The sequence below is a fragment of the Hyaena hyaena genome, unplaced genomic scaffold (genome assembly GCF_003009895.1).
Source record: "Hyaena hyaena isolate Hyena2069 unplaced genomic scaffold, ASM300989v1 scaffold_103, whole genome shotgun sequence".
NCBI lineage: Eukaryota > Metazoa > Chordata > Mammalia > Carnivora > Hyaenidae > Hyaena > Hyaena hyaena.
The window spans coordinates 1,447,098-1,462,082 of NW_024080735.1; the positions used below are offsets into that span (position 1 = coordinate 1,447,098).

At 46.0% G+C, this 14,985-nt stretch overlaps 1 protein-coding gene across 3 annotated transcripts in view; it reads right to left on the reverse strand.

Annotated features, from left to right (window-relative positions):
- The window catches only part of WDR26 (WD repeat domain 26), a 38,330-nt gene extending 24,753 nt beyond the window's left edge, over nt 1-13,577 (reverse strand). For 2 of the 3 annotated variants that reach the window (XR_005529005.1, XM_039235884.1), the window contains exons 1-5: nt 13,481-13,577; nt 13,271-13,375; nt 7,112-7,248; nt 3,769-3,866; nt 2,296-2,452 (exon numbers count right to left, since the gene is read on the reverse strand). Coding sequence is in view for 2 of the 3 variants with exons in the window: in XM_039235884.1 (XP_039091815.1) it covers nt 2,296-2,452; nt 3,769-3,866; nt 7,112-7,248; nt 13,271-13,375; nt 13,481-13,561 (578 nt within the window). In the remaining variant the exon portion in view is untranslated. The remainder of the gene's footprint in view (nt 1-2,295; nt 2,453-3,768; nt 3,867-7,111; nt 7,249-13,270; nt 13,376-13,480) is intronic. The other variant, XM_039235885.1, reaches the window with a different exon arrangement.
- Nucleotides 13,578-14,985: the final 1,408 nt, after the last annotated feature.

A 14,985-nucleotide genomic window follows, 5' to 3' on the forward strand; every position in this document is an offset into this window, starting at 1 on the left:
GTCGTTCAAATGCACCCCTGGAATGTACCACGAGGCTGAGTCCTGGTGTTCTGGCTTGGAGAAGCTGGGCAGATGGAGCCCTTCACGGAGACCGAACTTAAGAGGAAAGGCAGACTCTGCACGGACAGTCAGAGGAGAGGCAAGTTCCACTTCGGACATGGTGCATTTAAGATCCTCAAGCAACATCCCCGGTTGTATTAGGGTCCAAGGCTTAGGAGATCAATTCCGCAGCCCTCGCCTGGACGCGAGGACCGTCAGAACCCAGAGTAGGAAGGTCGGACGACAAAAGAAACCATCTGGAGCACACATTTAATAAAGGGACAGGTAACGGGCAGCAGCCAGCAGTGAAACGAGAGGGATTCTGCACAGAAGCTGTTCGTCATCTGCATCTGTACGGGGCTGTGCTGGCTGCAGAAATCCAGATGAGGGACACAGTATCACTGCACAGCAGGGAACTACCTCCAGCAGCAGCAGACTCTGAGGCGTGTGTGTGTGTGTGTGTGTGTGTGTGTGTGTGTGTAAAAGACTACAGGGGAGGTGTGTGTGTGTGTGTGTGTGTGTGTGTGTGTGTAAAAGACTACAGGGGAGACCTTCCAGTCAGTGGTGAGTTCTGAAAAGCATGAACCCTCATTCCCACGTAAAACTCCGGGGGTGCTCTCTACGCAAGGGTCTAAGGGCATAGAGATCCCTGACCTGAGGGCAGGACAAGATCAGACTAAACGTTTTCCATCATTTACTTCCACAGGTGCTACAGACGTCAAGAAAATGTAGGTCTCGTGCTCACAGATTCGAATTTCTGCACAGGAAGGCAAGCCCTTCACCCACTGACACCTCTTGAACCATAAAGGTCAACGCAAATAGCATTCAGTGTGTTCCACCAGCAGCAAATTCATGAACCAAAAAGAAAAGTTTGGGTTCACAACTGCCTCAAGTTCCCTAAAAGGGGCTGTGAAGGGTGAAATCATGTCACCCTTTTAACTATTATCTCCTACCTCTATTCAATTCAGAAATTCTCCTAAGTTAAAGACCCACGTTAAAGAGTAAAACAGAAAAAAGGAAAAGGACTCTAATAAACCTCTTTCAGCAAGTTTAAGACACACCATGTCATCACCTGCTACATGAAGGCCAATGACACTGCTGTAGCTCAACCGCCAGCCTTCCGCTCTCAACCGTCTGGGGAGGGGAGGCGACACCGACCCACACAGGAAGCACTCTGCGCACACCCGGCAACCTCCGCTCCAATCCCTGCGCAGGCACACTAACGTCTGGTGGCCGCCCTGGGCCCACCCCGGCCCCACCTGCCACGCCAGTGCTTCAACAGGGGTCTTTGGCAAAAGACACTGGGCACACGCACCACAGCTGTCTTGTTTGCTTCACCAGACCCAAATCGTTTCCCTCCTAATGTCTGAAACATTTCCGGGTTTGCTCCTTAGCACCTTATTTATTTATTTATTTAGAGAGAGAGACAGACAGACAGACAGACAGACACAACACATGTGTAAGTAGGAGAAGGGCAGAGTCCCAAGCAGGATCTGCACTGTCATCACAGAGCCCCGGGTGGGGCTCAAACCCACAAACCATAAGATCCTGACCTGAGCTGAGATCAAGAGGTAGACGCTTAAACAACTGAGCCAGCCAGGTGCCCTGTTCTTCAGTACGTTAAAAATGAGAGCTCTGCTTTAATTTGAAGATCATTACTCCAACTGCAGGGGCATTTTCACTCAAAATACTCCTCATATCAAAAGTGGAGCCTTCATCCATACGAGTTAAATTACGTACTTGACAGATTCAGCAACAAACCCAAACCAGAAAGTGAATGCCTGTGACCCCAGCCACGTCTAGTTCAGGAGCCAGGTCCTGCTAAACAGCAGACCTTCCATTAGGAATGAAGTAGTTCCATGATCTTTACGGGCAGGAAATAATTGGGGCCACTGTTAAAGTAGCGAGAGCGTCCAGAAACAGAGTCCTGGCCTCTAAGCACAGCCAACACTCAGGTCAGTGGCATCGCCACCAGTCACCCCTCACAAGCCCTCCTAGAGATGGCCGGACACAGAGGATCACCGACCTGCCCACAGAGAGGGGGACCCTCTCCAGCTGAGGGTCACTGCACAAGCACCCTCACATTTCTCTGCAAGTGTCAGCTTCAGTTATTCCAGCCCCGCTCGTGAATGCTGGATCGGACATGAATGGTTTCACCGCCACAGGACAACACTCCAAAAAAGGAAACCTTTTAGCGAAGTTCGTACTGAGTCTGTGAGGTAACAGCCTACTTCAGAACAGAAGTTGCTCTCTTACCTACTACACACATGATCTATGAGCAGAGACACGGAATCTAGGTTATTATCGAGTTTGGTATTGTGGTACAGGCACCGGTCCCTCTGTAGCTCCACCGCCTGCCGCAGGAGGGTCTGTAAACGCCGCGGGGGCAGCATCACTGATGGTGGCAAATAGGCTGCAAGAGAAGATAGTTTTGAAACAAGAAATGAAAATAAATGTTAAAAAACCAAGACGGTAGAACCTTTTATTGAAGACATTTGCTTGCCCTGTGCTGCCCCTGCCCTCCCCCAGTAATAGCGGCCCCCTGGGCAGAGCCATGGGGGGTGGGGCAATAGAATGTGGGCTTTATCAGTATCTGCCAGCGGCTATGGGGATGCTGTCACAAAATGGGACGGACAGGAAGGCTTCAACTTGCATTTTTTTTTAAAAAATGCTGTTTAAAAATTTTATTTATTTATTAAGTAGGCTCCACACCCAAAGTGGGGCTCAAACCCACAATCCCAAAGTCACATGCTCCCTGACAGCCTGCCAGGTGCGGCAGGAGGGCTTTCATTTGTATGCAAATTTACAAAACCAAACAAAGACACAAAGCAAAACAACAACAAAAAACAAACCCCACAACACCTCCCCCTTCCCAAAAGGCAGTGATGGAAAGAAAATGTACAGATGACGACCATGCGCCAGAGGGAACTAAGTGGCACTGTGTGTGCAGGGAAATCTAGAGACGGAGGGGGACTGGTGTTTTGACACGACACCTGTGCATTCCAATCCCAGACCACATGGTTTCCCGATTCCTAGGATGTCTACTGCACCTCAACATGAAACACCCAGAATAACACGATTTAGTCCAAAAGGGAAAAAGGTCGTTTATGTACAAAACCATAGTGAAATTAAAACCCTCCTGCTAATTAGGAAGTTATACAGAATAGATCTAGGGGGAGAGGAAAACAATGGACTTAAATCTGGGCCTTCCTACTGACATCAACAGAACACTTAGAACACTTGTAGTTTGGTGGCGCCTGGCTGGCTTAGCCCGTGGAGCGTGTGACTCTTGATCTTGGGGTCGTGAGTTCGAGCCCTGCATTGGGTGCAGAACTTACTTTTAAAAAAAAAAAAAAAGACAATAAAATCTTTAAAAAGGAAAAGCAGTTGTTGTTTAAAGGTCTGGTTTATGTCCATTTTCTACAACCGCAGCACTTGCCCCACAAAGAAAATCTTCGCAGAGCATCAACACAACATGGTGCCAGGAGAGCCGCACGGGCTGAGCATCCTGCCCTTCCCGCCCCCTTGCCCGGCTCCCAAGGGGTGCACTGCCTCCCAGGCTCTGTGACCCAGTCTGGAAAGGGCCTCCTGATAGATTTTCCCTTCTTCCCTATGCACCCGCTCACTGCCCGCAAAGAGTGCGTCCAGACACAGGCTACCTAGTCGATGCTCAGTCTCTACTGTAACGTGAGCAAAAGCACAGAGACCAAGCACGGAGACTCCTCTTACTCTGCAGCTTGTCCAGCAGTTTGGAGCGGGAGGCCGTCCCTTTGCCCTCCCATTCCGCTTTTGCTCGGAGGTCTTCTGCGTGGCTGCACATCAGATAGCTACAAACGTGACAGAGAGAGTGGGTATCAGAGCCTGTGCTTCGGATTAAACATAACTGGAAAACATTGATTATACTTTCACAGAAATATACTCATCGAGAAGAAATCTCTACAGTAGACGCAACGCACGGAGACAACCTGGCACCTGGACAGAATCTCTGAACCGTAATGCAGCGTAGCGGCACCACGCGCGGTGTCACCCACTTGCGGGTTCATGTCGTCCACCAGCGCACACGTGCAGCTTGCACTGTGTCCCGGCTCCACTCCAGGCGCCACACGCACTACTTGACTTGATGCCCTCCACGATCCCGCCACTATCCGTGTGGAGCAAGCACTAGCATTCTACTTGTACAAACGAAGTGCCCAAGGCACAGAAAATCTTCAGGAACTGGCTTAGCTAAGAGGCAAACACAAAAGGGATGTAAACCCAGGCATCTGGGCTGCAAATGTTGCTCTTAAATCCTATGCCAACTCAACTGCTCCTCAGTCGTCAAAAACCCCCAAATAAAAAGAAAAACCCTTCAATTTACATGAAGTTAATTAAACAACAACACACTTTCCAGAGCTGATCACAGACGTCACTCAAGAAACGGTATGACTTGATGACCACCCTTGTGTCGTCCCGTGACGGGACGCCCCCCCCGCCCCGAGCAGGAAATCTGGGAGCTGCTTCTCGGTTCACTATGTGTGCTGAAGATGGCAAGAATGCTAGAGTCATGGATTCTAGAGAACACGGTGGGGGGCGGGGGGGGGGCACGGGGCGGGGAGAGGCTACGGAAGTGGGATGCTGACCTGGCTCTCGCACCTCTCCCGAGAACCGGCTTTAAAAGGGAAGTGAAGGCATGATCCAGACGCAGCAATCAGATCTGGCAAGGGACCCTCTTGCTGCCCTTACTCTATCTGGGATGATGTTCTCAGACAAATCTGCTCTTCTCACTTGTTAAAAGGGTACTAAATAGGGAAGTAAGGATTAAATTAAGAGAGAGTACCTAAAGTACTTGGTCCACTACTTGGTATGTAGGTAGAACATACTCTCAGTTAACAGGAGTATCGCCTCCTCTCCTCTTGAGTTGCACAGAGCACACTGCACTTAGCACCCAGTCACTTACTCCCCTCTTCCCTGGGAGCGGACCTACGTGCTCTCTTGCTATTTACTATACAGTGTCTTAGCTGATGAGAACTGTAACAGCACGAGTAGTTTAACTCGAAATACCCCATAAAAAACCCAAATATCATAAAAATTTTGGTTTCTAAAATAACTTTTTGAAGTAAAATTTATCTTCAATAATTTTATGGAAGAATTGTTTACTTTGCCTGGGTGGCTCCGCTGGTTAAGTGTCCGGCTTGATTTTGGCTCAAGTCATGATCTGACAGTTCCCGAGTTTGAGCCCCACACCGAGCTCTGCGCTGGCAATGTGGAGCCCACTTGGGATCCTCTCTGCCCGCCTTCCCCCGCCCCCCCGACTGCTCTCTAAAATAAGAAAATTAAAAGTAATAATAAAAAAAAATACACATTATACCTTAAAGTTCCAAATGAACATGTTTACGGGAAACCACAGGGTATAACTGACAGCAAGGAGCGGCCGAGAGGAAGAAAACCTGTGTCCGAATGCCAGTCCACACCTGGCCGTCTCTGGGCCACTTCCTTACATGAAACATTTCAGGGACACATTGGGTGAAGTTCGTTTTGGAATAAAGGCTGTATGATTAAGTTACGTGTCTGTTATTGGACAAGACAAACCTCATCATGGGAATGTTCTTTAGGTGACACAGAAATCAGACCCCTTACAGAGAAGTAAACTGGAGAAGGTAGGCGCTCAGCCAGTGAATCATACCCAGCAGCTGTACCATTTCAAGAGGCAGTGGGTGTGGACTGGTCACTCCAGGATCAGTCAAGCCCGACTCTGGGTCTCAGCTCTCTGGTTTGTTAGCTGTATCCTGGACTGGCTATTTTGCTTCTCTGATGTTCAGCATCATTTTCTCAAAAACCCTAAAACAAGCCCTACACCTCTCTGGGTGCATCATTTTACCCATCAGTTTGTATCTGCAAACCCCTCAAGTGTCAATGCAGACGCCGAGGCTGGGGCCCTGTCTTACAGCCAAAAAATGCCATGACGAAAATCATGAAGCACAGGGATGTGACAGAGAATGCCTGGTGGGTGGTTTCAGGAGAGGACATTCAGGCTGGGACCCTAGCAACGAGTAGCCCCTAGGAAAAGATGAAAGGAAAAGCATCTAGAATAAAGGAAACAGGCAGTGTGAGTGGCCTGGCAAGTTAAGGAGCGGAAAACACACTCCTGTCACTGGAATGAACGGATAAAGGAAAAGGTGGCCGGGAGGGTCAGCAAGCGTGTGGGCTTGGACTGAGGTTCTGGATTTTAAGAAAGGGAGAAATGACTTCGTGTACGGTTTTACTTCTGTCTGTCCGGCTGCTGCGTGAACTGTGTGTCACCAGGGAAGCAAGAGCACACAGCGTGGGACGTACAAGGAGGCTATGGGAATATTCTAGGAGAACCATTTGTGGACTAACTAGGGTAGAAGTGGTGGAGATGGAGAGAACAGGACAGATCTGCTATGTTTTAGAGTCAGGCCAACACACGGCAGAGTGAAAGGGTGAAACATGTGCAATGATGAACCTCGGACAAGTTTGGACAAGCGGGAAGAAGGTCTTATGGTTTACGGAGGAAGGAAAGTGAGAGGAGATGGGGGGGGAACAGGAGGACTGGAGAATGTGGGGAGCGTTCACCTGAGCTCCTGACACACCTCAGAGACACCCTGGGGACATCAGGCAGGCAGACAGACATGCGCCGGGAAGCAGGGAGCCTCCCGCTCAGACGGCACATGAAGGCGCAGCCGGGAGTGCGTGCATGAACCGCAGGGGGCCAGGTGCAAGCCCCAGGGGCCGCCCCCCGCTCCCCCCGCCATATACAACTGATGTGAGGCTCTAGTGAGGCTCAGCCAGGGTCCAGGGTGCGTCCACGCTAATGGAAACGTCTGCCGCTTTGCGGGTTCTCACACAAGACCACAAGATGGCAACACGCATGTCTTTCTTTCGCCCACAGGGAGCAGCTCTGCCCCCAGAGCTTCCCACGATGACAATAGCAGCTTGGACACTGAGTGAGTTTATCCAGACCACCGTGGTCGAAGGGTTCAGCAAGATTCAGACGTGGGCAAACCATCAGGAAGTGGCGCCCTGGCACAGGGCCCCTGCCAAGCCTGGGGCCCGGCCTGGCCAGCTTCCTTACCCGCTGAGAACATGGATGCGCTCCGTGTTGTACTTCAGGGGCGTCAATTCGCAGCGCAGAACTTGAAGCGCCTCCAGGACCTTGCCGTCCTCCAGGTACTCCAGGTACTTCTGCTGCAGCAGCAAAAACTTCATCCTCTGACATGACAGAAAGCAGCGGTCAGGGGAAAAAAGTTGATGGAGGTTTCAGAAAATGTTTGTGCCTAAACAGAACAGTAGAAACCATTCTACTATGCCCTTTGAAAATAACTTTTATAAAGCTTTACGATGACTCAAATATTTTGGGTTAACACAGTCACAGCAGACGAAACAGGACTTTGCGCAATTCCGTATCTTAATAAAACTCTGCTTTCAACACACGATCTCAAATCAAGTAAGACCATTAGTACCCAAGGCATCAACACAGGAAAACACGAACTCTGCCCTTAAACCATTCACCTAGAATTTTATTTCTTTTATGAAAATGAGGAACTATTCCAAATATTCTAAATTTGTTTTAAAAGCCTGACTTTTGGGGGACCTGGGTGGCTCAGTCAATTAAGCGTCTGACTTCAGCTCAGGTCATGATCTTGTGAGCCCCACGCATGGTTCTGTGCTGACAGCTCAGAGCCTGGAGCCCGCTTCAGATTCTGTGTCTCCCCCTCTCTCTGACCCTCTCCTGCTTGTACTGTCTCTCTCTCTCTCTCAAAAATAAACATTAAAAAAATTAAAAAATAAATAAAAGCCTGACTTTTATAATTGGGCATTAGGGGGTTTTATGCGACAAGTTTTGAAAAGATGGAAGAAAAACTGGTTCACAGAGGAATCACTTAAAAAACTACAATGCAGGTGCATGTGGGTGGCTCAATCAGTTAAGCATAAGACTCTTGACTTCAGCTCAGGTCATGAGCTCGGAGTTCGTGAGTTCGAACCCTGAGTTCGGCTCTGCCCTGATAGTGCAGAGCCTGCTTGGGATTCCTTCTCCCTCTCTTTCTGCCCCTTGCGTGTCTTCTCTCTCTCTCAAAATAAATAAATAAACTTAAAAAAAAAAAAGAAGGCAGAGCTGAAATGTCTGCAAAAGGATTCCATTTTTGTACTTGGGGACTGGTAACTGCCTGAAGTGCGAGGCAGACAATTCTCAGCTCTTTTCCCCAAAACGACAAACCACTTCCAGCTTACTATGAAGCACTTTCATGTTCAGTTTTTTCTGGAATGAGTTTGGTTCTAATCCTTTTTACTGTCCCTTAACTCTTATTACTGTATGTTTGAAAGTGATCATCATGATCTTATTAGCAGCTTTTTGGCTAGAAAAGAAACTTAGAAAAGAAACTTCTGAGTGCCAAGGTGAGACTCTCTTACAAGTGAAGACCCCTGCCTAGCAGGGCTCTCTCCTCACCCCTACCTGTGGTGCCTGAGCACACCGAATGGTGCAGGCACAGAGAATGTCAGTCATGTTCGAGACCCCAAGGAACTCAGTGGCAAAGATTTTAAATCTACTTAAAAGAAAAAACCAAACTGTAGCTGCTGCTTCTTCAGGAAGAGGCTTACTTAGAAAATATTAAATATATATACACCGCTGTCCAAAAATGGTGTGGAGAATTTATCATTTCTTCCCAGAGTTAAGAGCACAATGAACCCCTCTACATGACTTTTTTCGTTAGATTTTTTAACCTTTATTTATTTTTTTGAGAAACAGAGCATGAGCAGGGGAGGGTCAGAGTGAGGGGGACACAGAATCTGAAGCAGGCTCCAGGCTCTGAGCTGTCAGCACAGAGCCCAACGTGGGGCTTGAACCCATGAACCGTGAGATCATGACCTGAGCCGAAGTTGGATGCTTAACCAACTAAGCCACCTTGGTGCCCCTACACGGTTTTCCATTAGGCAGTATTCAGAAAAAAGGCATAGGCACAAGCTTACAAAAACGGTTTCTAGCGAAAGTAAACAAAACTAACCCTGTCACGTAATCAGGCCTCCATTTAAACACATCTTTTAATAAGATACGTGGCATATGTGATAATCTAAAACTTAAATCTGTAACTGAAGAACGATGAAAAAAATTTCAAACTGTAAGAGAAGCTCTTACAACTCTAGAAAATTCATACCCTTATCCAATTTTACACTTAAACTGCCTGATGATGCTTCAGAAACAGACCAGTTACTAAGATGCCCTGAAAAGGGTCCTGTTGTACATGGAGCCTAAAGTTAACCTCTCTGTGTCAAATAAAAAAAATACGTTCAAGTCCATCATGACAAAACCCAAAAAAACAACTTAAAAATTAAAAAATTTTATATTTGAAGTTATCTTGGACAGTCTCATCATTTTATCTTCTGAAAAAAAACCACTATGAAATGTAGATTTTATAGATTTCCATTTATCGATATGCCGTTACAAGTTTCATTTCCAAGTATTTCTAATTCAAACCTGAGAATCGTGTTTAGCTGCAGAATTTTTCATTTAAATGCCACAGGGATCAGGCCAGTACGTATACTTATTTCTTTACTAAATTTTCTTATCAACTGGAAATTTGGGGAAAATTACTTTTTAAAACTCAGGGTGAATTTTTATTTTTTGGGTATCCATCATTAGGTCTTGGGCACACCCCTGTTCCAACGTGTGTAGGGTCAGTGCCCCGAGCAGGAGTTCCCCTTCATTTTCTCCCCAAGATCCCGCGAGGGCACGTTTCTCTAAGGGGAGAGGCAGTCTGGGACACGGGTGGAGGATGCCGTCAGAGGCCAGTACGGGCACATGTCCTGTGGACAGGGCGTGCCGGACAGCGCACAGACCTTCTCTGGGAGACATTTATCCAGGCCAAGACAAAGAATACCCTCAAAGGGGCATCAGACCCTGGTATCGTGGATGGTGAGTGACACGCCACTGGCCAAGCACAGCCAGAAATTTGGTTGGAAGAGAAAATACTTATGTTCCTAAAAATCAGTTCAATTTGTATTTGACACGTATGAGGAGGATGGAGAGTAATACTGTTCTTTTACTTCCCAAAACTGGAAACACAATTTCAAGAAAATTAACATCGTTCACAAATGATGTTGATTATTTACTGAAAAAGTTTTAAAAAATTAGGTGAAACTAGTTTGCTGAGCTGGAGATAGAGCGTTATTAAACTTCTCTTGTTTTAAGATCACAAGCTTCTCAAATGAAGAAAGAAAGAGACTGAGAAAACAGGCTCCCCCTTTCTGTCTTCTCCCGGCTCCTAAAGAGCCCCCCAGGAGAGAGCACTGCTGTCCCAGGGCCATTTCTCAGGGTCATTCTTTCTGCCAGGGTGCCTCTCTCCCCTCTACCACCTAACAGAGGCATGAAATGGACGAGGGACTCGGGGGCGGGGGGTGTGTGTGTGTGTGTGTGTGTGTGTGTGTGTCAAAGACTGCTCCCCCACGTCGCCCCCCATCCTACCCAGTACTGAGGCCACTGCACCCTTGCCCCCCCACCCCACCCCGCACAACTGTTCCACATGCGGAGGGGAAGGAAAACCCCGAAGCCGCATGGGAAGTCTGCTTATCCCGGGCAGCCTCCTCGCGAACTCAGGAGCTCTTCTGACTAACTCTGGAATAAGGTTATAACCAAGTTGTAGCAATTAAACCGTGACTCAGAGGAAAGGGGAAATGAATTCTATTTAAACCATGGCTTTCAAAACCCCTCCCTATTTAACTTTAAAATACACTAGTTGAGTTCTGTGCCTCAAGTTAGCATTTGAACACTTTTCTGAAGCACATTTCTGGATACTGAAAAATACAGAAAACTTTAAGACCGAGTCTCCCATGCTACTGGCCGCTACTGCCCACCCGAAACTCCCCGGACATGCTTGAACCCAAACCGAAAAACTGAAAAATGTTGATTCATGAGCTCACTTTCCAGAAAGTTCAGAGCAAATTCTGCTATTTCTTGTATCATCTGACTGAAAAGCATTTAAAAATATGGTGGGGGGGGGGAGGTGAGGGGGATGCAGTGAGTAGATTGGGTCAATAATCTGAGTTAGAAAAATATAATACAGGGGTGTCTGAGTGATTCAGTTGGGTGAAGCACTCGATTCTTGATTTCGGATCAGGTCACAATCTCGTGGTTTTGTGGGTTCGAGCCCCAAGTCGGGCTCTGCGCAGAGCCTACTTGGGATTCTCTCTCCTCCTCTCTCTCTCTGCCTCTCCCGCACATTCTCTCTCTCCCAAAATAAACTTTAAAGAAAACTTTGAAAAGTAAAATACAATTTTAGCCTAGACTAAGTCATCAGATGTGTCTGGGCATACAATTAGAAGAACGATGCTAAAAGAAAGCTCCAAATAGTTGTCCCCTGTGGTATTATTACAACTACCTTTGGACTGGATGATCTTCTGGAGATGGTGTGGGAGAGAGGAGCTAATCTGAACACAAACTCCAAGGGTGAAAAAATGCTGAACTGAATCTTAAACCTGGAACCCTTTTCTTGTATAAATACCTAAAGAGTTTGGTGGCATGAGCTCAGCCAGAGATTTAAGGTTCATCTTTTATAAGATCCTAGAATGTTCTAAAGACTAAACAGGCTGTAAAAAGAAAGGATTCCTCCTCATTATCTATTACTAACTTTCCTGAGTTTACATGGTGCTTCTAATGAAGATTTCAAACGAGACAGTCTTTACCTAAATCCGAACTTTCTATAAACAAGTAAGAAAAAATAGGAAATGAGCCTTCTAAAATAGGACTACTAAATTACAAATATAATTTGAAGTCAAGCTTACAAAAGGCAAATAATCCTCCCAAAACTCACACACTTGTAATTTTTTGTCTTTATTTTAGGGTCACCTTCCATTCTACCAGAAAATAACTACTCAATTAAAATATAGTTTTTTGGTTTTTTTTAAATAAAACCAATGACTGGGGAAAACTTAGAATTGCTGGAAAATTTATAATCCTTTTAAATATAGACATTTCTGTGTTTTCATTTCTAATATTTGACACGGAACTGATTATTTCACGAGTTAACTTATTATCAATCATCTGATTAATATTTAAGTATTTACTGAAAGCAAAAATATATATATATTAGATCACCAATTTAAACTAATCCACATTTGATCATATTCTGTACCTTTAATTCACCTGAAGTCCATTCCCTAGTATTATATATTATTGTGTAAAATCGTATTATGAATTTTAAAACTCTATTGTAATTAAGATTCACACACGCACACACACACAGCTCAAAAACGAAAATAAGAGGCCCTATTAGGTTTACAAAGGCAGAAAGATTAATGTTTGACCTAATTTTAAAAAAAAATCAAAAGGTAACAGTAGTCACTAATGTTTAACAAACAGCTGGTTTCTCTACTTCACTTCCTATTGGTGTTCCTTCCCTCCCCCACCAGACAGGAAACTGCTTTTGACAACAAATGAATCAGCTAGAAGTTAAAAGGCCAGCAGCCGGCAGCTGATTCTTCATGGTTTCCAATCACAAGCACTTAGAAAAACTGACCCCTCCTCTCCCTCACCGACATCTACACAAGAATTAAAGTCCTCTCAGAATAAAGGATTCCTGAAGACTGAGAGAGGGGAGAGCTGGTTCCACCACTAAGGTGATCTCGTCAGGGCAAGAAGGCCTGTGAACAGAGGGCCCGTGGTCAGATCTGCTCACAAAGCCTCTACCAGACCAATACCCACGGACCATCTTGGGCACTGTCAGTTCCCACACCTGGAAGGCAGGAATGGAAAATGGCGAGCACACAAAGGGAGTTGGCCTGAGTTGACTGTTACTCCCAAAGATTTAAAAAAAAAAAAAAAAAAAAAAAAAAGACAATTATAATGTACCAGCTACTGAGGGTTACAGGATACATCTCCTTTGCTGGCACGTTCAGTATAAATAATGGAAAAGCAGAGCTTATCTTTGATTCCACAAATATAAAACTGTTCTTAATAGCACTGAGAGCGTGAGCACCTTTCAATTCATGCTGTAGAAGCTTAACTTATTAGGTTCAAATGACACAATTATTAAACATGATGTTTAAGACATTAAACATGATTTTCAAGACATAAAACTCAGAACTTTAAATCATTAACACTCATCGCAGTTTACAAGCTTAACTCTACAAAATTTAACAATTTTTAGACTTTATTTTTCATAGGTAGCAGAGGCCTAGAGTTATCAATAACCTACTAAAATAAGCATGAATGTGAAACTAAGAACAAAAGTGTATTTACCACAATTATTCCCAACAACGTTTGAGAGATTTCAAGTGCGCCTCTTACCACAATAGCATGAGGAGAATGCACTAAGGGCTTTAGTTCATTCAGGTCATTTTCTGCCTGCAAAAATTGGTATAAAAAAAAAAAAAACAGAAAGGTCACAGAATGCACATTCAAATATATAATTGTAGCAGCAGTCACACAGCTCTATATGCCCTACTTTACCTTATCCCAGTCTCCTTCCATGACATGATTTCGGAATTTGGTAGCAGAAGGATGTTCTAAACGACATCCTGACTCTTGCATGAGGAGATCAACAGTCTGGCTGCAGGAGAGATACAGTGTAAAAAAGACCTGGCCAACTTTAGGGTTCACCCTTCTAAATAAACTCATGTCCATAAAAACAGTTGCAGAGGCTTTCAAGCTAAGCTCACGAGGAAGAGAAAGAAAGAAAGAGCTTTTCAATGTGCTTGGCTCAACAAACTTGCATTTTTAAACTGCCACCTTCCTACGTTTATGTCAAGCTAAAGGCCTTCTTGAAACCAGAATTAGGGTTAAGTTCTTCCGATTTTTACCATGTAATTCCTCAGAAGTTTAGCAAAGTACAACATCTCCAAAGACATGTTGTAACCGACCGGTCAAATAAACGAAGACCCAGGACGGACATACTAACCACCTTACAATGTATCAGAAGACAGAAACTATCAGCTCCAGACAAGGTGGTCCCGAGGCCCTGGGCCAGGGGAGGGCCTCACATCCAGACAGTACGTTCGCACGGAAATTCTACTAGGTCAATCTTTGAAATTAAAATAAATCCAGCATCAAAAATCACTCTCTTTCTCGCTCTACTAAAAATAGCAAATTTACTATGGTGTAGGTTCCAAACAGTCACGAGTTATTTCCTCCTGCTGCTGTCAGCTTGCTTCTGGTCTCAGTAATATGTTCTGCTCGCATTTACAAAATCTGTTTTCTTACTAATCCTTTTCCTCAGGGAACAAAGTGCAATCTTTCGAAGTGTGTGTGTCTTTGAGAGCTGGAAAGATTGATCAAATGTAGTTCCTCTCATCAGATAGTTCAATCCCTGAGACTTTCCTCATCACTTTACATGTTTGTGTTTATGATTCGGTGTTTTCTTGCTCAGCTCCGTTCGTTTTGCCAGAGAATCAGAACACTGAAGTCACTTCTAGGAGTGCCCCCCCTCCCCCCCAACAAATCTATGAATCCAGAACCACAGATGGGCTGGCCCAGAGCTCAGCGGGGCCCTCTAGGGCACCCCTACCACCCACCCCATCTTTCACCCGGGGAAGGTTTCCTTTGGGCACACAGCCCTGTGGGTTATGGCCCAGGTCGCTGTCCACCTCCACCCCAGTTTAGGCAGGCAAGGCCACCTGCATGTATCTGCACATCAGATGTCCCTTTTTCACAGACAATGGCTTAGTCCTGGGCCAAATCCGGGGGCCTGGGGCAGTTGGTGGCAGGCCTTCTGCTCTTACAAGGGGGCCTTGAAATGACAACAGGGTGTCCCGCTCCTCCACTCCCACCAGTCTTCCTGCACTGCTTCCCTCTAAGCGTCCCGGCCCCTCTGCTCCGGCGGAACACTTGTAGGTGACTATCCTCCCGGGCTGGTGCTCTGCCCAGGAGTGTCCGTCAGAGCGGGGCGCCGGGGAGGGGGGGGGGCTGTCCCACAAAGACGCGGCTCACATACACTTGAAAAACAAATCCTCCCAGGT